The sequence below is a fragment of the Ambystoma mexicanum genome, chromosome 3q (genome assembly GCF_040938575.1).
Source record: "Ambystoma mexicanum isolate Mex_15411 chromosome 3q, UKY_AmexF1_1, whole genome shotgun sequence".
NCBI lineage: Eukaryota > Metazoa > Chordata > Amphibia > Caudata > Ambystomatidae > Ambystoma > Ambystoma mexicanum.
Window position 1 is genome coordinate 1,091,224,136 of NC_090926.1, and position 23,536 is coordinate 1,091,247,671.

Below are 23,536 nucleotides of genomic sequence, written 5' to 3' on the forward strand. Positions count from 1 at the left end.
AAAATTATTCGGCACCTCAACAAAGGGTGAATCAACAAAGGTCACCACACCCTGCACCAATGTTTCAATCACATGATACTAGTAATAGGGAGAGTTACATTAGCCCTAGGTACTATGGAGACAGACCCCGGGCAGGATATCGGCCTGATATGTCAGGTATGAATAATAATCGGAGACAAAGCCAGGATCAAAGAAAGGATGGTCCCTACCAGACATTGGGGACACAGAGCAGATTTGACCCCAATACCATGATATATGGTAATCAGGATAGGTCCCGATATGTGGATCGATTTGCTGATAATGGGAATCAGCATAGGGGCCAGTACCCACAACCTGAGAGACAGGACATGAGGCAGATTATGAACGACACTCCACGTCAGTACACTGATTCCCCACCAGGGGACTATAATCAAAGGATGGGCGCACCCCGCTCCCCTCCACAAATGAATCAAGAGTTCAGGAACCATCCCAATAGAAATCACTCACCTGAGAGGTATCAGAATAGGTCCAATCAGGGGGAAAGCAATCAATATCGATCTAGGCCACACAGAGAGGATTCTAGAGAGATGGAAAGATTCCAGTGCCTTGAGGCCCAAGTGAAAATGTTAGCTGAGCAAATAGGAAAGCTCTGTACAGTGCAAAAACAGCCATCCAAGGAGGGGGCTGATGGCCATAGCAATGACCGGCGGCGTCTGAAAAGTGAATAAGTACTCATGATACCTGCAGTGCCAAAAAGACAGATTGCCCTGATGTAATTTCGCATAATGACTCTGAGATGTCTAATGATTTAAAAGTGGAAACGCCAGTAAATGAACATGTAACAGAAAGTGCAAACACTTCTAAAAAAGAGGTACGGTTTAAAATAGCGCTAAATCAAACATTGAAGGTTTGTGCAAATGAAAAAGAAACACCTGAAATTCCAAAAGAACAAAGTGACAGATTTAAGAAAAATAACTCATGCATGGGGAATACCAGTGAACAGGGAGTAAGTGGGGATGCTATAGCTCCTTCCCTGGACAGTCAAAATGGTGAACAAACACAGACAGAAAAAGGGAATACTTAAAAGGAGGGTACAAATCAATCACCTGAAGAATTCTTTGAGCCAAGTATTTTTGAAGAGGCTGAAAGGTCACACTAAATGATCACAAATGCACAGAATTAAATAATGACAAATTACTAAATGATGTTGTTACACATGTTCAGTTGGAAGGTTGTAATGTGGTCCCCGATGATACCCAGATGGATGGGCGAACAGTGGCCACACTCCAAAAAACCTCTGATCATGGAGAAATTAATAAAGTCTCTCGCGCAGAAATGGGTAAAAAGGAGGGAAAAATGTCTTTCCATTTACCAATGTGCTTAACCAAAAGTGAAAAAGGCCTGAGAAAGGGGAGCCCTGAAATCAGTAAGAATTCACACTTCTTATGTGTATTAGAGGAAGTTGAGGACAGATATTATGCACCCATCACTGTAGAAGAAAAATGCCAAACATTTGCTATGATTGACACTGGCGCACAGGCCACAATTATGTCCAAGGAGCTGGTAAAGTGTATCAATGAAGGGAGACCCCAACAGAATCAGATTACAGTGAAGGAAAATCAAGGTCCAGTGCATAACTTTAATGGGGAGGAGGTGCCCATCATAGGTGTAACTGAGGTTGACATAAAAATAGGAAAGCACAGAATGAAACAAGAGGTATTGATCACATCTATTTGTGAAATTCCATTTCTGATGGGGACAGATTGCCTGAAAAGATTGTCTCCTCTCATAGATGGGGTGAATGGAGTGCTGTGGTCCTTACCCAAAAAAACATTGAGACCTAAGAAACTAAAATCACAAAACAGCAACATAAATGAATGTCACACCGTTGCCAAAACAAATGATGCTGTGGAGGTATATCTCCAGAATAGTTGCATACCTAGTGTCACTGTTATATTAATGTGTCAAGACAAAATGCAGAGCGACAATGAAAGACTACCTGTACAAATTTACTTGGACCCAAGGAAAAATTGGCAGACTGCCATAGATGAGCACACATTACGTTTTTATTTAAAAGAGAAAACAATCAAACAGAATATTGCTCCTAAAACAGATTCAGAAAAACACATTACCACTCTTGCTGAAATACACATAGAAGATGAGCAACCATGGGTTCATGTTAGTATAAATGACTGTTTTAAAACAATAAAAGCAACTTTAGCGCTTGAACAGGAGAGGAGCTTCATTAATGAGAAATTGTTGCAAAAAATAATGGAGAGGGAGGAAATCCCGAAATTTAGGATTAAAAACCAATATGTTTCTGGGTTGGACAGTCCAGACTTTGAAAACCGAATTGCAGGCAGATGCATGCTTAAAATTAGCATTGGGCAGAAAATAATTTACCATAATGTATGGATAGTGAATGGAGCACAAAATGACTTTTACATGGGCAATGACATCATGCACAGAATGTGTATGGTGTTAGATTTCCTTAATCAAAAAATATGGTCACGCCTAGGTGGGCCGGCACCTGAATTTGAAGACAAAAGAAGGGTTTATCATTGTGCACAACTGGTTCCTTATGCAATCGAATTACAAATGAGGAAAGATACTATTATTCCTGCATTTACAAAACAGTTTACAATAACACTGAAATGCAAAAATGGACAGCAGATGAAAGACTCTGATGCATTTGTATGCCTGAATGAATCCATAAAACAGAAAGGCCTGGATTATGAATACATTCCATTGGTAGATATTGGTGAAGGATATGTAAAAATGATGGTAAATAATAAAGGTTGTCAGGATATTAATTTAGAGGAAAAATCCCCATTAGGAATGGCCATACAAAAATCACATTATACGGCAGATTTAAATAACATGGTGATTGGAAATATCCCTTTAAAGTATGTAGTTGCCAAGGGTGAGTTGCCAGAACACATGGACTCTCAGCCCAAAGGAATTTTTAAAATTCATTCTGTGTATCCTTATGATTCAAATGAGACAGTGTGCTGCCGTCAAGAGGATTGCATAACATTTAATTTAAATGAAAATGAAACAGAAAATCAGCCCATTGAAGTGGAAGCTGATATGCCAAAATATTTAAAAGTGGCAGCTTTACAAAAAGACACAGCCACACAGTTAGAGGAAAGTGCCGAGATTCCCTTACCAGAAGATTTTCCAGAATTTTCCAAAATGGTAGAAGAGCAGATCTCCTTAGCTGATGCATGTGACAGCGATGAGGATAGAAACAATCTGAGGGAGATATTTATGGAGTTTAAGGATGTATTTGCAAAAGATGCTTATGATTGCGGTTTAACTGATTTACATGCGGCCACACTACCAAAAGGGTGTAGCAGAAGTCCAGTATTTGTACGCCAGTATAGACTACCGCTGGCATGTTTAGAATCATTAGCAGAGATTATAAAGAATTTGGAAGCTCAGGGAATCATCAGGCCCATTCATAGCATATCCAATACACCTATTTTAGGTGTGTTAAAGCCAAATGGTCAATGGCGGCTATGTGCAGACTTGAGGGAGTTAAATAAAAGAGTGCCAGTATCCAGATGGCCACTGCCATTCATTGATCAGGGCCTAGCTCAGGTACATGGTTCAAAAGTGTTTACCACATTAGATCTCACCTCTGGATATTGGTGCGTGCCATTGGCAGAGGAGATACAGAATTTATTTTCCTTTACATTTGACAGGACTCAATACGCCTGGCTTAGAGCTCCGTTCGGGTACATCAATAGTGGGAGTGAATTTGGCATATTTTTGAGAAAGTCCATGCCAGATGCAGCGGAAAGAGGAACCATAGTTTATGTGGATGATGTCCTGATAAAAAATGAAAGCCTGAAAAGCCATTTTGATGAAATAAGACATGTGCTTGGCCAATTGCAGAAAGCAGGCACCAAAGTGTCCTTACAAAAAGCACAATGGTGCAAGAAAAAAGTGAACTTTCTAGGCCATGAAGTGACTGAACATGGGCTAAATCCACAAAAGAAGAAAATAGAGGCCATACAAAAACTAAAGGACCCTAAAAATGTGAAAGGGGTAAAAAGTTTATTAGGGATGACAGGCTATAACAGAAAGTTCATTGAAAATTATGCTGAAATCACTCAACCATTGACTAAACTGCTTAAACTGAATACACCCTGGATATGGGAAAAAGAGCAGTCTGAGGCAGTAGCTAAATTGAAGGAATGTCTTGTAAAGGCAACATGTTTAGCATATCCCATAAAGGGTAGGGATTTCTTTATAGAAATAGGGTTCTCTGAACATTGTATGTCAGCAGTGTTATCACAGAAACATGATGTGAATCACAATACCATTGCATATGCAAGTAAAGCATTTTCCCAAGTTGAAATGAAATTCAATGAATGTGAAAAGGTCCTATTAACCACTGTGTGGGCGCTACAACATTTCCGCCCTATTGTTCAGGGAGAAAAGGTGATTATTGAAACAAATCAGCAACCTTTGCAGTTTTTAGAGAGTAAAATAATTAGGTCAGGTAATCTAGCGCAGTCCAGAATCACTTCATGGACGCTGGCATTACAAGGTTTTCCTGTAGAAGTGAGATATGGACAAAATAAAAAGAGCCCAATTGCTCAAGGGTTAGCTGGCTTACATGACTGTGCAGCTGAACAAGTATCAAACGAAATGGAAGTGGAACCTAGTTTGCAGGAATTTGAACAATCACCACACAAAGCTTTTGATGAAAAAACATGCAAGGATCTGCCAACTGTATATGTGGATGGTTGTGAAAATGACAGTACTAAACAATTAGTGTCAGGAATAGGGAATATCTGGTTGAAATGTGAAGGCGTCCCCAGTGTAGGGATGAGGATTGGAGCTAGAAGCAGTCAAGTGGCAGAATTGGCGACCATTTATAAAGCAATTGCTACTGCAGTTGATAATAAATTCAGTGAAATTGTCCTGGTGACTGATTCTGACTATGCACGAAATAACTTTGTGGAGTATTTACCTGGCTGGAAAGCGAGAGGCATGGTTACATACAACAAAAAAGCCACTTAAACATGGACAAATGATACAAGCCATAGACAAATTGGTGTCAGAAAATGATTTGACAATATACTGGAGAATAATTCGTGGACATTTAAAAACACCCGGAGAGGATAAGGAGGGAAATGATAAGGCAGATCACCTGGCTAAAATTGGGGCTGTGATGGGAGAATTGCTACCTATTGAAAATTTACTGGGTGAAATACAGATTGATGCAGTAACACGTTCTAAAACGCCAAAGGAGACAGAGCAACCAGTGGTGCAATGGAGTTACAATACCCCAGACCAAGATTTGATTGAGGCACAAAAGAATGATCGAATTTTGGGAATCTATTATAACCATTTGATAGATCCTGAACAAAACCCTTTAACAGAAAATGATTGTATGGGAAAAGAAGAGTTGAGGGTGCTGTTAAAGAATAAAAAACGAGTTAGACTGCAGGATGGACTCATGATTAGAGAGTCCATAACAGGACAAATCCAGTGGGTGGTACCCCTTTCATTCAGAGGGCTAATGCTACAACATGCACATGATGCAATAACTGCAGGCCACAGAGGTTCACAAAAAACATTGGAAATACTAAAAGATTATGCTTACTGGCCACATATGTCCCAAGATGTGGAATTATATACTAGAGGATGTCTAGTATCTGCCCAATTTAAACCTGCTTCACCAATGCATAGAGCCCCATTGATGAAAAGAGGCCTAACTCTTCCATGGTCAGATTTGCAAATAGACTATGTAGGCCCTTTAAAAAGGTCGAGCAGAGGAAACCGTTACATTTTAAGTGTGATATGTTTGATGTCGAAGTGGATTGAATGTATTCCTGCACCAGATTGTAGTGCGCAAACAGCAGCCACATTGCTGGTGAACCATGTGTTCTCAAGGTTTGGGTTGCCACAAAGAATTGAGTCAGACAGAGGAAGTCATTTCACAAGTACTCTAATGAGTAAGGTATGGCAAATACTGGGTGTGAAAAGGAAACTACATATCACATATCGGGCAGCCTCTTCAGGTGGAGTTGAACGGAGCAATAGGTCTGTTGTGGACATATTAAAAAAATTTGTGGCAGAAGCAGGTTCCAGCTGGGATTTACGTTTACCGTTGGTTTTGATGGCAATCAGATCAACTCCTGCCAAAGCAACAGGTATTAGTCCACATGAAGTCTTAAAAGGTAGAAAAATGGTGTTACCACAACACCTACTATACAGAACACATGAGCAGACACTTGTGAGTGCATCCACATTTCATGAGTACATTGATGAATTGAGGAAGCATTTGCAACATGCATTTGCTTTTGTGCAGAGAAATCTAGAAAGAGCTGCTGACAGTGCAAAGTCATACTACGAAAAAAGAACATCAGTGAGAGAATACAGTGTAGGGGATCAGGTGTATAAGTTTCATTTTGGAAAAAGTAAACAGAAAAATTCTAAATTTCTAGCAGCCTGGCAGGGGCCATTTCGAATTATAGATAAGGTTTCTCCTGTAGTTTATAAAATTTTTAAGACTGAAGGTGAAACAACAATAGAGCAATTTGTGCACGTAAATCAGATTAAGCCATGCCATCCCAGACAAGAGATCAGGCAGCTTGAGCATGTAGAAACAGATAAAGTCCCTTGAACGTAAAAAGGTGGAGTGACTATGTCTAGTCAGGAGGCAGTGACAGAGAAGTTAAAAAAATGAAGATGGTTGATTATAAGGGCATATAAACACTGTATTGTATGTATATATATATATAATATAAAAAAGAAATAGAAGCGGAAGTTGCAGAATGAAAATGCATTAAATATTGAATGTTGTTTTATGTATGCTTGTTCTCTATAACCTGTGTTTAATTTCAGAAGACGAAGGAAAAAAGGCAAAGTATTTTAGAAGGCGTGTTTTATTTTGGCAAAAGGGTGAAATTTGTATTGTGCTATATGCTTAATCTGTTTCTTTTCTATTTGATTTAGAATATTAACATATTTGTACCGGAGGTCACGGGAGACGATGGAGTCCTGGAGTCCCCTGGATGAATACCAAAAGATGCCTGCCTCCGGGTGGAGGTGAAGACAAAATAACCGTAATGTCAAAGAAAAGATGACTTCTATAGAAAAGGATCCAAGAGTACCAAGATGAAAGAGTACCCGAATGAACCAAAAGAGGCAGACAAGTGTCCTGGCATATGGAGTTCCACGTATTTATTATTTTAATTAATTGTTTTAATCTGTTGTGTTAATTATTTGTTTTAGTTAGTTGTTTTATTTTATTATTTTCAATTGACTTCAAGTATAAAATTGAAACACTGGACTATGGACACTTCCATTGGGAAGGCAAATGTAGAACATTTGATAAGAATTGATGAAGTCAGATGAATCTTAATATTATGTTGATTGGACAGTGATTTTTCAATTTTCATCTTCACAACAAGAATGTTAATTGTATTGGATTGTTACATTTTGAAAAGAAGAAAAGAAGCAGGTTGTTTTTTAAAATTGGCTTGGATTGTAGCCAAGTTCTAAAAAAAAAAGGAGGGTATATGTAGGATTGTTTAGCGTGTTTTGGGAGCACAGAGCGCAGCACCACTGCACAGGATCAATGTATAGCATGTTTTTTGAAGTGCAGCGCCACTGCATGGGTTTGATGCATTGATATAATGTGGTACAGCAAGACATGTGTTATTGAGCTTTTTTTTTTATGCAGCGCCACTGCATGGGTTTAATGGAATTGCTTCAAGCTATGTATTGCCAGTGCAACATATGGAGATGTAAATGAAGACAGGCTACACAGGTTAAAAACAAACCATTTTCTCATTTAAAAGCGCATTTTATTTTTCATATTCAAAATGCACACAATTTTTTTCTTTTTACCTGAAATTCCTCTCTTGCAGGAGACACATTTGAGGATTAATGAACTAACCTCATTAACAAAAAACTAACACGCTAACTCATTAATAATATAATGGCCCTCATTACGACCCTGGCGGATTTTTTCCGCCATCGGCGGACTTTTCCGCCATGGCGCAAAGTCCCTTTACGCCATGGCGGATGGCGGACTTACCGCCCCATTCCGAGGTCGGCGGGGCGGTAAGTCCCCATTGACCCATTTACCCTTCCCCATTCCCATTTCGGCCCCATAGGGCTCAATGGGAGTGGGGAAGGTGTTAATTACGCCACCGTACACTACGGTGGCGTAATTAACACCGAGGTCCCATAGCGCCATGGATTTTTACGCCCGCAAAAAGCGGGCGGAAAAGTGACCATGGTGCTCTGGGAACTCGTAGTTGGCGGTAAGGGGTCGGCGCAGCTAACGCTGGCGCAAACCCCTTACCGCCAGGGTCCTAATGAGGCCCAATGTGTTCTACACTGCAAAATGAGGCAGGCTGAAACTCATTTCAGACTACATTCAGATTTATTTTCTTTGCTTCTATCTGCGCTCTGTCCACAGTATTTGCAGGGAGCAAAGACTCGAATAAGCAGGAAATCAGTTTGGTTACAGTTGCAACTGTATAAGCCAAGCCATTGTGTGCAGAGGGTGGATAGGGCATGATTGAATTTTATTGGTTAGGATCCTTTGGTAGGAGGTAACCAGAGTTTTCTTGTATAATCTCTGGGAAGAAGCTGGAGAGAGACATCTTGACACAGCTCGGAGAAGGGCTGGGTTGATAGCTGGGGATGCCTGATTCCTAAAGCAGATTCAACTTGGTTGCAGAGACTGGGATTTCCAGTCAACAAGTCCCAGTTTGAGTGACAGCAAATGCTTGTCCTTGCTGGGTGAACCCCTCCAGAAGGCGACCAGCCAAAGAAGTTACATGCTGAACAAGCCTGGAAATTATCTTGCTGAAGTGTGGGGGCTAAGTGTGTGTGCGAAAATATTCAGTCAGTGTAGGAAAGGAGATTCCTGTGCTTTACCCACGTGTTTAATGTTGCAAATTGAATTCTTGTTCCCCGCCACTCTCTTCTCAGTGTATCACAAATAATGCTGTTACTGTGCTATTTCATTTATTTATGTAAAAAGAGTGAGATCGTGTTTAAATGCAACTTTTATAATACACAAAAATATCTGAAAGCAGACGGGTGGTGTGTTTTATTTTCTCTTTCCTTTGTGCATTTGCCAATACAGTGCTGATGATGTGGGGAGATGTTTAGACAGTGCAATTGTCATTTTTAAGGTAGCTAAAAATAAGATTTGGCTGCAGCTGTGTGCACAATGTCATTCAGTATGAGCAATTATAACTAACTGTGTGTGTTATAGTCTGCCGGAGGTCTATGAGTCGGCAGAAAGAGAGGCCCTGGACACAGCTCACCAAACGTAAATAAGTTGGTGATAGATACCGCATGATAGCTCGCTGCCGTAGATAAGACAGTGAGAAATTGGCCATGGTGGCACACTAAAAATGAAAATGTGGTGTTCATGAAATGCAAGCCTGAGGTTTCTCTAGTGATCACACGAACAACCTAAACAAAAATAAGGGGTTCTGGATATTGGGGCCACAAATAAAACAAAGGAATTATGCTCACCAAAAATACCACCAACCACGCATACCAACCACGCATGTCTGTGTACTGAAATAATGCATATCCACTGTATTATTATTATACATAACCCAATCTGAATACAAGGAGTGATTGTTGCTAAATTATTTTTCGGCAGTAAGAAAATACCGCCAGGCCCCAAATCTACACAAAATACCCAACAGGATCAAGGAAATATTTAGTCCTCACAAATGCAGCAGAGGTTGGCCCACAATGGCAGAGGTCCTTCAAAAGGGTGAGGTCCTGCGTACCATTGTAGCTGGCAGAGAGGCAGATCTTTGCCCAACAGCAGTTCCCCCCGACTGATTCCTGGAGACAGAGCTTCCCTCTGCCTTGGACTCTCAGTCATCACCTCAATGGTGGAGGATTTTGGAAAGATCAATTCTCCCAAAATGAATTGCTTTTCAGGTTTTTGTTCAAGAATGAATCAAAGAAGGGGTGGGAGACCCCTTCTTGTAAAGGCAAAGGGCAACAGGTGATTGGAAAAAAGCAAGTCTGCTTTAGGAGTCCAGTCCCTGTTTTTGACAGTGGCATTTGTCTTCTGACATCACACCCAGAGTTCTTTGTGCTAGAGGAAGTAGAGAGGACAGAAAGGAAAGATAGATGCATTGAGAAATAAGATGGTGGGTCCTTCCTCCAGGTGTCAAGACCTTGCAGTGTCTACCCTAACCCCGCCCCTTCCCATCTCAATTGAATCAAAAGTCTTTAAATAAACAGCACCCTTGTATGAGGCACAGCTGTTTGTGAAGGGATGCATGCTTTGATTCTTGTTCCCAGGCCAGCTTCCTGTGGAGTGGATGTCTCTCTGGGGATTACCTGTCCTCACAAAGGAACAAAGAGAGGCAATCCCACAGGCAATCCCACAGGCTAACTTCATGTCAGCAGTGGCAAGGCACTGCATGTCTGGGAAGAATGCGCATAACCCTTCAAAGCTGAGCTGGGCTACCATTGCGTGATATCAACTTTGGCTGTAATAATTATGAGAAATAACTTCCCCATATCATAAATCAGGTTTAGCTTATAATTAAAGATGTCTCTGCCATCAGAGGTTACACTCATCATTATTCGATTTTTGGTAAAGAGGTGCATGTCTTAAATGCAGCCCCTGCACTGCAGAGACTTGGCTATCATTCCAGCTGTCAAATGGGCAACTGTGACCTATGAACCTTTAATGTGCCACTGGCAGAGCAGGTGCTGCAGATCGGAATACTGATGCAGCAGGGAACAGATACATACTATGTTTTTGACATGGAGTCTATGAAATGTGAATCTGATCTGCAGATTTCCCTTTCAGAGATGGAATTACCCACATAATATTATTATTTAATGATAATCAAAAAACGCCTGGGCTTCTACATGCTTGCCAGATGGCAACTCATCACAGACTTCCAGAGAAAGACCATTGCACAGAGTTTAAATCATTTAAATTTAGAGTGCATGCATGTTTACAGAAATGCATAGGTTATCGTGATAGAATGAAATCAAGCCTATCCAATAAGAAGCCTATTGAAGAGCTTAATTTGATACAAGATATTGAACTTCAAAAATACGAAAGAATTAGGAATGCTGAGATATGACCATAAAATATGAACATCTTGAAAAGGATCACAAGACTGTGTGGTCAAGGATTTATTAGAGGCATTGAAATTGGTATTGAGACACGATAGAATCTGTGTTTAACTCAAGTGTTAAAAGAGGTGATGGCTGGAAGGTTTGGAATGAATCCTAACCTCAGGCATTTGTCTGGACAAACCTCCAGACCATCGTTCTTCAACCCGCCAAGGAGAAGGGGAAAGACCATATGCAAATCAGGCTTGGTCCCACCCCAAAAGGGGCAGTCGAGCCCGAACTGCTAGGTCACATCCCTTCGGCACAAGACCACTAGCATCCCCAGACATGTTTTGTCCTCATTTGGCATCCTTAGTTAGGAGTAGCTTGCTTGGGTCGCTAGGCCCAGCATACTCGGGACCCATGTCTGGTCATACCCGTCCCACTCGGGGTGACTTATGCAAAGCAAAAGAGGCGATGGCTAGGCGTTTTTTGAATTAATCCTAACCTCTGGCATTGCTTTGGGCTACCATCCAGACCATCGTTCTTCAGCCTGCTAAGCCATTATAGAAGGGGAAAGATCATATGCAAATCATGCTTGGCCCCACCCAAAAAGAGGCAGTCTAGCCCAAACTGCTTGGTCACATTCCTTCTGCACGAGATCCCACACATCACTAGACATGTTTCAGCCTCATTGGCAATACCCGTCCCACTCGGGGTGACTATAGCAAAACAAAAGAGATTATTGCTGGAAGGCTGTGGATCAGATTCCTTCAATCAAGTGTTGGTGGATACTTGGCCAGTGCGTCGGTTATATTGCTTCCCTCCTTCCCCAAGCTCTCTAACACATTCCTCAAGAACAGGAGGGACTCAGAGGTGATTTTGGTAGCAGTGCCCTTAAGGACAGAGAGGTATGGCTTTCGTATCCTTCAACAGCTGCCCCAGACTCAATATAGATTCCTAACCCATCTTTTCCATGGGAAGGCTTTCAGTAGGGTTATCCCTGGAAGGAAGCAGTTAAAGGGCTATTTCCTGGGGGTAGCCTGCTTGAGAGTTCTCCATCTTTGGCCACCTACCAGGATTTTGGTCCCTTACAATCTCCCAATGGTCTTGAAATGCATTCAAAGCCAGCATATGGAGGATTGAAATATATGGACAATTGTGAGTTTGAAATTTGCCTTTCAAATATTCTTCTGTCTCTATCATCTCATCAAGGCAACTTTGGGGCACTGGATGCCAGTGCTCAGCAATTTCTGGGTGTTTCATGAGTATTATTTGGGGTTACGCAGCAACCCTTTGTTCCTGTCTCAATATTTCTCCTGGATCAGGATGTAGTTCTCTCTTCTTCTATACCACCTCATTCTCTGAGGAGGTGGTCTGTCATACCTTGTAATTAAGGCCGGCATTTTACACAGAAGTATTTTACAACATTTTCATGATGCTTGTGCCCAAAATATATATCAGCATTGCCATTGTAAATCTCATTCATGAAGCAGTGTCCACAATATATGACAGAATTCCCATTGTAAATAACACAGATGTTGTTGTGCATTCTATACATGCCAGTGTTGCCACTGCAAATCACTCTCATGAAGCTGCCCCTACAATATATGTCTGCATTGCCACTCTAAATAACATTCATGCATCTATGTTTCAATGTATGTTTATTGAGCATACTATTACCATTTCTGGCATTGTGCAACCACACTGAACATGTTCTGGGCTTATAATATATGGCTAACAACTAAGCAGCTTCACAAGCAAGGAAAATCATATAGCTAGGACTTTCTTCCTAAAATTGAATATGTCAGAAAGGGACCATAACGATGGTGAAAGTGAGCTCCACTGACATGTAGATTTCATAGAATGCGCCTTCCATAAAAATGTATGTGGTAGAAGGATGGAACCACAGTAAGTTTGCAGCTGATGAGCGAAGAGCTTTTTTAGGGATGTCAACATTGTAGTTCCATGGTCAGAAATACTGGGCATTTTGAATATAATGATTAAAACACAACAACGAGTATTCTCTTGGCAAAAGGGACCTAATACGGGCCATGGATAGCAGAGAGACATGATCATAGTAATGGAGACCACAATCAATCAATCAATCAATCAATCATCAATTGCCTATAGCAGTGGTTTTTTTGATAGCCTGAATTTGAGCAGTGGAATATTTGTGGAGCCCAAAAAACATGACCTTGCAGTAGTCAACTGTTTTGAATATAAAACTGATAATTTATGTAGGCAAAGTAGAGTATTTTCCTAAGCAGACAATGATAAAAACAGGATGCAACCACCTTAGATATATGGCAGACTGATAAAAGATTGCCATCACTGTATCCTCTACTCCTTGGTTTCCCACAGCGTAAGTTTGAATCAGCACATCAACATATCTACAACTGAGAAACATGCTTTGGTATTGCCTGAGAAAGCAGAAGCAACATCATCCAGGCATATGTGCTAGTTGTTCATGATATGTCCTGGAAGGATACTTTCTGTGGGCATTGCAACAAGGACTTTCCCAAATCACATAATAACTGCACACCCATCACCCACACCTTTGTCTAGAGAGTGCTGCCAATAAGAAGAGATGGGCCTGTCCTCACATTGCCTTGGCTCAATCTATTTTTTAGTGTTCTACCTAATTTTACTCCCTTGTTCCCACCCTGCTGCCTTGTGGGCGCGTTGAAATGCCATTTATGTATAAGCACCTATAAATGCACAATAAATATATAAAATAACCTCTTCTCACCTACCATACATTGAGAGCTTCTAATATCTGAGAATGTGTGGTTAGTTTACAAGGCAGGGCTATTTAGTAGGCTGCAACCAAAAGAAACCATGACTATATGATGGGTTGACAAGATATAACATGGGCGCTTTCAGTGGTATAAAACCTTGCAGAAGGAAATGTGCCCGTAGCTCACCCAGACCATCTACCATCAGCAGTAATAGCATCATAGAAGTCTCACAAGAAGCCTTGACCATATACATAATGCATTCTGAAAACTCTATCTTTAGTCTCAGTTTGCATCATGATACAGCCTCTACTGTGCAATGTGACCTAGCACGCCCTTGAGATAGATGCATACCCACTGCTATGTTCTTGCATGTATTCCTTGCTTCTGCTGTCGGCCTCTGTAAGGTTGGGTTGATTTCTACATGTTGGCATCGGTAGGTACAGTTATAATTTGAGATCACAGTTCAGAATGTCCAGGACTAATCTACCTCTCTCTAGCGTACTCTACTAACGCAATTTACACCACACATTGCCGCAGACACAAATATACTGTGCAACAATATGTGACATTGGGCCTCATTATGACTGTTGCAGTAAGGCAACAACAGTGCCGGCAGTGCTACCAGCGCCGTTGTTGCCATGCCGCAACATTACGAGTTTGCTCGCGGGTGCCGCTCTGGACGCCTGGTCAGACTAGGCATGCAGAGCGGCACCTGCGATCATTCCAGGATGCTAGCAACGGTACCATTATGAACGGTACCGCTGTTTCCATCCTCCCCATTCCCATTGAGCCCTATAGGGGCTCAAATGGGAATGGGGACATCCCGGCTTCAGGTCCCGCGAACAGGAAATTACCGGACCCTCCAAGGTCAGAATGGCCCAGTAATTCCCCTTTGGTGGGACCCAGACCCGAGTTTGGGGGTAGCCATGCCCTTATTAATGCCATGGCTACCTCCAAACTCGTAATGAGGCCCAGTGTGTGTCACTGCGGCATAGCTTTCTAAGTTGGAGCCCTGCACCGAGGTTGGCACTGATTACAATAGGGCCAGAACCCCCAACCTGCATGCTCAATGCATGTTCAAGTTTCTAAAGGTTGGTGTGGTTAATGGTTCTGTCTAAAATGCAGAACAGAGCAAGCCAGTACCATCCCAATTCATGTTGGCTGGAACACATCCTGGCGCTCTCCTCTTATAGTCTGGCATATATTTGTACTTCACCATTCGCAATGTTTTGTACAAAAGTTCAAGACACACACACACACACACGCATTATTGTATGCTGGTGTATGGGAAAAATATAAATACCTGCAAAGCGGCATGTTGTGCCCACACCTCCTTGGCTGACCTATAAGAATGAAGCACATAAGTAAGAAACTTTTGAGTCATGCGTCATCAAAACACGTTTTGCACTAACCCAGTGTTATGACAGTCAGTGAGTAGCTGTAAGTGGCATTTTGTTTTCATGGCTTATTCTCTGTGCACGTACCCTATCTTAGCTTCCTTATATTTGTGAAAGTTGTGGGGATCCCCATATCTGCTTGGTCCACATGTTGCACTTCCTCTACTCTCGTTTCCTTTCTCTGTGTTTTGGATATTGCTTTGGTGAATCCTCCGTAAAGATATGAGGACCGAGATGACCCTTTTTGCAATGCTACATGAACGTACACTATACATCATAGGAAGCTTTATAGCATATACAGCCAAACAGAATCTTTTCAAGTGCGTGATCCCCATACGTCTGGATAAAGCTGCAGTCCCAACCCCCACCACCCCGGCGTGATCGAAGTGTACGAGAATAAGTAGTGGAACTATGTTCTCTACTAGCCTGCACTGCTCCCCACAGACCTCATGGCTGTGCCCCCTCCCATGCACAATAAAACCCCCGAAACACGTGTGCCTGCTCTTTAAGGGGCGTCCAGTGCGGCGCACTGAAAGTGCACATTTCAACTTCTTCCTACACTTTTATTTTAAAACTAAACCGTTCCTTTAAAAGTATAGGAATGGTAAAACTTAATTAAAAGAAGTAGAGGAGCACCGCTCCGACTGCTCCTGCCCACTTCGACCACTGCCCACCCCTCACCCCGCTCCCCCCTCTCCCTGCCTCAGCTTGAATTCAGAAATAAGACGTTGCGGCTTCAAATCCCACTGTGCCACGACCCCTACCAGGTTCCCGATCCTAGTCACTGACGGCTTCTATATCTGCTCCCAGCTCGCCCCCACAACACAGAACCTTGCAATCGTTCTCCGAGCTGCAGGGGTGTTGCTAGATCTGAAAAAGATCCCGGGCTATGCTCATGTTGGGACTCGGGGCTAGCTAGCATTTTGGTGGTAGCACCCTAGCTTCTATCAGGGGCTACAACCAAAAGACCCGGGGCTATAGACCCCTCAGCCCCCACATAGCAACGCCTGAGCTGTTCCCCACCTCATAGTACACATATGAGCACGATTTTCCTGCTGCTCCTTGGAGATCTTTTTATGCTATATAACTAATTCTAACTAAAAACACCTAACAATAAGATCGATGAATACCAAAAAGATACACAAAATTAATAAATAAAGCAAGATAGAGTAAAGCGCTGCTGCTTAACTCTTCTGCATTTGGGTTGCGATGGGCAACGGCCTTGTTCCCTCTGTCCCTGCACCCCTGCGCTCTGTTTAATCTCTTGACAGGAGATGCATCTGGAAACCACCACCAAATTGTCAGTGGTTATTCGGGTGAGTATACCGTACCTCAAGGGACCTAAGCCACACGGAAAGAACTCTAATTGTGAATGGTGCTATGTCATTGGGCATTTGTATAGCGCCTTTCACCAGTGGCATGATCTCAATGTGCTGTGGGTTGAACGCCCTCGGGGACCGTAGTCCAAGTCAGTGGAGGAAGGAGGGTGGTAAGTAGTGCGTGTGTGCACTTAGTATGTGTGCAGCTAGACCGATATGTTATGCTGTACAGAGAGGCACATATATAGGACACATCACAGCACCTGGAATACTGTATGAGCGCGTCTCAAAAAAGTACTATCACTCACCCATTCACTCGGGACTCAGGGCTATGATGCTGACCCAACTCCCTGAAGGTGGGTTGGTACATCTAGTGCTGCAGTGGGAAAATAAACATGTCCTTCGCCAAATCTGGCCATCTACCACTAACTTCTAAATGTCTGCGTTTTACAACCGGAAACCTACATGTTCTATTCCCGGGAGACAGTGCTCAGACTGCCCCATTGCCTTGCATCATTATTAGAGGTCCTCTGCACCAGCATCCTATTTTCAGATCTACTGGCATATTTCAAGAAACCTCGATTCAGAAGAAAGAATTCAAGTAGTAGTAGTCATTTGTATAGCTCCTGTATCACATTAGCATGTTCTCAAAGCACTTGTGGTGGGAACGCCCCCTTGTGGGACTGAATTCCTAGGTGTGAGAAATTGTGGGAAGGCTGGAATGCGTGTGTGCATTTGGCCAGGATGAGGAGTTATGAGGGCTGGCCGGGCTCCAAAAAGCTACCCTTGAAGTCGGGCATGTGGATGGGTGCTGGGTGGGGGAATACGTGTGATAGCAAAAGGACTTGTTAAGTGACCAGGAAAACAGAATGTTGTCATATTTCGTCGCTGCATTCTGATGGAAAAGGGGTGTTGTGAGCGTGGGGAGCATTATGTGTCCAGTAAGAGCACGTTTTTGTCGTAGTCGTTGCTGAATTCTAATGAGTACAGGTGGGTAGCCATGCCTGTGGCCAAAGGTCACTGAAGCGGTGCATGCATACGTACCTTGGGGCTCGGACAAAGTCATAAATGTGCTTATTAAAGGGGAATCCAAATGGGAATGGTGAGCCCTATAATCAAGAGACACAGGGCCTCATTAGGACCCTGGCGGTATGGGTTTAACGGCGCCAGTAAAGGTGCCGGCGCCGTTAAACCCATTCCGCCCTATTACGTGGTCCCCTAGCTGGACCCGCTCTGGACGTCTGGTTTTACCAGATGTCCTTAGCGGGTTCCGCGAGGGGACCAGGGAGCTAACAACGGGCCCGTTATTGACGGGCCCGTTGTTAGCTCCCTCCCCATTCCCATTCAGCCCTATGGGGGCTCGAATGGGAATGGGGATGGTCCGGGTCCGGGTTCCCTGAATGGGGAAATACCGGGCCCTCCAAAGTCGGAATGGCCCGGTATTTCCCCAATCAGGGACCACGGACCCGGACCCGAGTTTGGAGGCAGCCATGTTAAGGGCATGGCTATCTCCAAACTCGTAATGAGGCCCACAGTCTCAAAATCCAATATACACTGGCCAGAGGTTACAAGGAACCATAACATCTCCTGCCACGTTATTATGGTGGCCTATTCCCTTGCCAGTGTGCCTTAAACCCACGGCTGAGGAGCATGGGTAGTTCAGAATCTGTTGACATGTAACCTTTCTGGGACAACAAAAGCGTACATTGCCAGTGTGGCTTTATGGAAGCGCTCACCTGTTTTATGAAAACAAACTTAGGGCTACCCTCTCATTTCATAAGGCCCACCAAGCAGCCATCAAGCATAGTAGCCAGGGCTAACTTAATATTCAGTATTATACTGGTGGAACATTCTCAACATCTGTGAAATGTAAGTAAACAATGTTATTGAATGTGAATGTGAATTCCTGCATCTAAAGATGGTGTTTCCCAGTTGGGTGGTCCTCATAAGGACATCCTTGGAATAGTGCAATTTACCTTGCTCCACAAAGGGAATTCAACTCCTTAGCAATTCGTTGACACTAAAATAAAAGAGGGACACATATAATTCCAGTTGTGTTGTCAAATAGATAATACAGAAATATTGCAATTGCAGTAGCACAAATATTACTGCACAATGACACATTAACGAGAGAACGTCACAGTTTCCTGATAATGTACCACCCTCACTGGTGTCAATGGCAGTCCAGACACATTTAGAACCATAGTACAGCCCCCTACTGTCCCAATGCTAATGTGACAACAATTTTGTTTTCAGAGAAAATGTTGCAGAGACAGTCACTTCTACAAGCTGAGGTTGATGAGATTACAGAAGAACTATCTCTTTCCTCGGGTGGGTATTGCCTGGAGCCCCTGATATGACGTACTCATTGCCAAAGCTTCATTTACTTACTGCTGATATTAATTACACCAAGTACTACTCTTCATCGTTCCACAAGAAGAGGGTTCCCTGTTGTTTTCTTTTCTTTTTTATTTTAGTGTCTGTGCTCTCTCCCTAGAAATGTAAAGAACACCTACCAAACTCCCCTCCCACCTATGCCCAACCAAGAAGGGTGCACAACCCCAACTCTTCCAGGGCATTTATTTATGTATTTTATTTATTTAATTGGGCATTTGTAAGGAGCTTATACATCAAAACATTGTCTTTCAAAGCTCCCATGAAGACTGAGAAACAGGACTGATGAGTAAGAGTAGGACTCTGCTTAATGAAGGTTACCAGTAAGTAATTGGGGCAATACGTCACTGTTCGTTGTCCACATCCTCAAGAAAGGATATCCCAAGCATGGTTTGTTATGCATGTCATACAACAGAAACAACACCACCGGAACTCCAATGCACAAAAACAATGTCTATTCGTTGTGGATGCAAACTCTAATGCTTAACATTCAGACTAGCAAAGCTGGAAGCACCACTAGACAGACTGTAACATTCTGCACTATGTAACATTGGAGCCTGCAACACTAGAATGTAGAGCACTTCAGGTAAAATCTTCCATTAGAATGTGCACCTTTAGGAGCACAGAGTAACAGAAAGAGAGCTAATTTGAAGGAAACCAGTGGGGCATAGTTAAGCTCTTAAATAAAGAATAATAGAGAAACTCACCTGTCTGCTGTATCCTTTCAATGGCGATGAGCTGGGCAATGCTGGGGCCCCACTGAGTACTGGTGTGTACCTACTGTTACCCTGAGCTGCGCTTGCTATACTTCTGCAAAAGTGCTTCTCACTTCAAATAAGGAGTGTCCTGCATTGCACTCTGTTTCCTGCCTTGTGGATCCTGCTAATTGCCTTCTGGGAATTCTGCTAATTGCCTTCGATGCCGCTTGCAGTGGACAGTTAGTGGAAGGATCCCGTGTGAGGGTGTTTTATATCAGCGCCCATGGAGAGTGAGAGAGGGGCCTGTGCAAAGCTTGTGGGAGAGGACTGCTTCGTTTGTACTGTGCTTTAATAATATTAACACCTGTGGAGAGTGGAGCGAGGGACCTGTGCAAAGAAACAAAGCGGAAAAGTACTGTTACTAAAATACCTTGGATCTCCTGGATCAAGTACCCTGCTCAGGCAGACTGTACCCCTTTAATTGGGAGTGTAGTAATTTTTAGGGAATAGGACGAAATTACGGTGATTCATTTCCCGACCCCACCAAAAGGCCTAAAACACATCCCACGAAAAGTTTGAACTACCAAAAGTTGGTACTGTACAGTATAGTGAGCGGGGGCTATGGAGGACACCCCCACAGCTCACCCGACCAAAAAAAAGGCCTGGGGCTGCGGGGGTGTCCCACGCAACACCCTGCTCAGTATACTGTACAGTATAGTGAGCGGGGGTTGCGGTGGGGGGACACCCCCTGCAGCACACCCAGCAGAAAAAGGAAAAAAAAGAAAAAAAACAGGCGCTGTGGGGGTGTCCCCCGCAACACCCCTCTCACTATACTACACTAGCCCTGCAGCTGCCCGAAAAAAAAAATATATATAAAAAAAAAGAAAAGGACCCTGCGGCCCCAGGTCCCAATCACGGAAGTGAAAGGGAACCGGCAACGCAGGGACACAGCGCATCGGAAGGGAAAGGAAGTAGGATGGTGGGGGTATGTTGGTGGTGTGGGTGGGGGTGTGTTGTGGGTGTGGGAGGGGGTGTATGTTAGTATGGTTTTGGTGTTGATTTGTAATGGATGTTCGCATGGGAAATATACGAACATTTTGTATTGCGTACATTGCCCATGCAAACATTTCCATTGGGGGTAAATTACCCGCAGACAGATCATGCAGATCCATTTCAAAGAGCCTCCTTAAGTATGTACTTGGAATCCTGGACTGGTAGTCCATCGGGAGTTACCATAGCTTTGGAAAGTGCCTGTGCCTACTACTTGGACTCTTCTAATTTGCTGTTAATTATTGGAAAATAGCTTGAGCTAGTCGCAAGCTCTGAAGAGTGTGCAATACTGTTTGCATGCCTACCATGTATACTATGAAGCTTTGATACTGGTCCTCTAAGCAACAACTTTATTGATATGTTAATAACAAAACAGTCTACAACTGTGAAGACAATTTGCATATAATGTCTGCATAGTGCACATATCATTGGCATATTAATAGGTGTGTTGGCTTTTGCATGTATAGTCAGCATTTTACGTCAGCATTTATTTCCTGGATGAAGGATATTTTTGAGAATTTGTTTTCTTATTGTTGATATTGCATAATTGAAAGTGATCATTTGGGAGGCACTATCTAATTGCATTGTGGATGCCTGTTGTTGGTGAGAAATCTTTTCAGCCTTATTGTTTATAATTGGGAAAATTCAGTTTCATAAGAGGCAATATTTGCTCCAATGCAACTGCGAAGAGTATTGCTGATAAGAAGTCCTTCCAATATTAAAGTTTATTAACAGCTGAATTCTATTTCGGGTGATGGGACACATTTACAATTAAGGAGCCCTTTGGTAGTATACAATCATACCTGCATGTCACATGCTATATACTCATCCCCATCCTGTTGATTATCAGCCAGAACTACCTGTTACATATGTAAATCAAATTTCCTTTACACACTTGAGACTTCATACTTGAGTGGTGCACAACTACTCTTTTAGAAGTACATTTAGGTGTGACAATGTTTATAAGCATACCACAGTTAATTGACAAACAAGCAAGGGGTACCACCACCCAATTATTTCTTACAGAAACAAGGTGATGCCAGTATTCCTTGGAAGAGGTTGAAGAAGAGTTTTTGAGCATTATGTGTTAGGTGTACATGGGCTTAATTCTTTCTAGTAACAGAAAGAAATGTTTATTGTTACATTGCCTTGGTAGTTATGGGCAGGAGCAATTTGAGAATCGTCCTCAATTATCGTCTGATGAGTCCAATGCCATTGCTTCCGATCCCTCGTGCACCACTTGTCTCTGACATGATACCCAGACAGAAGCAGGAAAGGGGATATTTTAAATATATTGGGCCTCATTACGAGTTCGGCGGTAGCCGTTCCTGAAAAACCGGCAGGCTGCCGCCAGACCCGAAATACCAATCCGCCTCCGTGATTGCCGGAATCACCAGGGCATTACAACCCGGTGACGAGGTCATTCGTTAGGTGGAATTCCGTAAATCCCCATTCCCATGGTGTCCCATAGGACTCCATGGGGATGGGGACAGTGGAAACACTGGTTGCGTCTATGACGGAGCCGGTGTTTCCATTTCCGCCTGCAGGCAGGTGGCGTTACTCCCGCAAGGTCAGACATGGCGGGAGTGACACCTCCCGCCTGCAGAACTCGGAATCAGCCGGTCCGGAAACAACGGTGGTGGCGGATTTACCGCCACCGTTGTTTCCGGACCGACAGGGTCATAATGAGGCCCAATGTGATGTTCAAAATAGTCAATGTGATACGCTCAATCCACGTGGCAGCAATATTGGACTTTTCTGACCTCCACTGGCAGTGAAGGTATTGTTAATGTTCTGAAGTTGGTGATAAGCCTGTACCATGGTCATGCTGCACTGATTTGCTAAATACAGTTTTTGGTATTTCGGGTGTGAAAAACACCAAAGTTCTAAAGTGGTCCTAAAGGACCAATATATAGAGAAATCAATGTATAGTCAGTTCAGCATACGTCCCATGTATTCATGTTTAAAACTTACGAATGGTTTCAAGATGAAAGACAGGATCTTCTTCACCCATCTTGGAAGCTTGTACACAGATATCTGAGATTTCAAGTTGGGGTCCACGATGTCGCCTTCACTGTAAGACACAACGTCACAGGCTTAGCACTGTAAATCCATGTGGGACAGATTCATTCTGCATTGGAAAGCATGTTCCCTACACTCAAGGGCATCATTCTACTACTGCTTGTGCTGGGGGCGGGTGGCACGTGTGCTTGTGCTGGTGGGCACCTGTGAAGTAGTTATTCTGTATGACGAATCTGTTTACTCTCTAAGAGACACCAACATTATCATCCAGATGAAAAAACACCAAACGTTGTGTGTGGGTTTTTTCTGGAATCTAGAATGTGGGGCGGATGGCGTATGTTTATTAAATTGGTGGGCGTTTTTAAAATATGGCATGGGGCATACTGCCATCTGGGTCATCCACAAACCTTAAATCCGGAGGGCCCACGACCAAGGTGACATCCTTTAAGGGTCCTAAACACAAGGAGTTTCATTTTCAGAGTGCCTGGGCCTTGACCTAGGCATATTATGTTTGCCTTTTCTAGCATTAGGTCCTCGTACGGTCACAATGATGTGTTTCTATTTCCAGCAGTTGTGGGCCTTGTGCGGAAAATAATATTGATTCTATTTGAATCATCGTCCCCCTTGTGCTAAGAATACAAAAAGCTATTTCCGGTTTGGGGGGTTATGTTTGAGTATTACATTATTGTCTATCCCATTGCTGATCAGGGGGCTTCCAGAGCTGGAGCACAGGTTTGTAGTGGGGTTCATGACTCCTTTTGAAACATCTAACATAAAGGGATCTTCTGAATGTCATCTGGGGCGACTCATTAACATTCGTAGGTCACTTTCTTGTAAGTTCAAGCAATACT

The 23,536-nt window shown here is 42.9% G+C and overlaps 1 protein-coding gene across 1 annotated transcript in view; it reads right to left on the reverse strand.

Annotated features, from left to right (window-relative positions):
• The window catches only part of LOC138581961 (fatty-acid amide hydrolase 1-like), a gene marked incomplete at its 5' end in the record, with an annotated part of 308,818 nt that overhangs the window by 111,645 nt on the left and 173,637 nt on the right, over positions 1-23,536 (reverse strand). Inside the window, 3 exons of the mRNA XM_069652870.1 lie at positions 15,109-15,148; positions 18,498-18,541; positions 22,638-22,737. Coding sequence (XP_069508971.1) covers positions 15,109-15,148; positions 18,498-18,541; positions 22,638-22,737 — 184 coding nt within the window. The remainder of the gene's footprint in view (positions 1-15,108; positions 15,149-18,497; positions 18,542-22,637; positions 22,738-23,536) is intronic.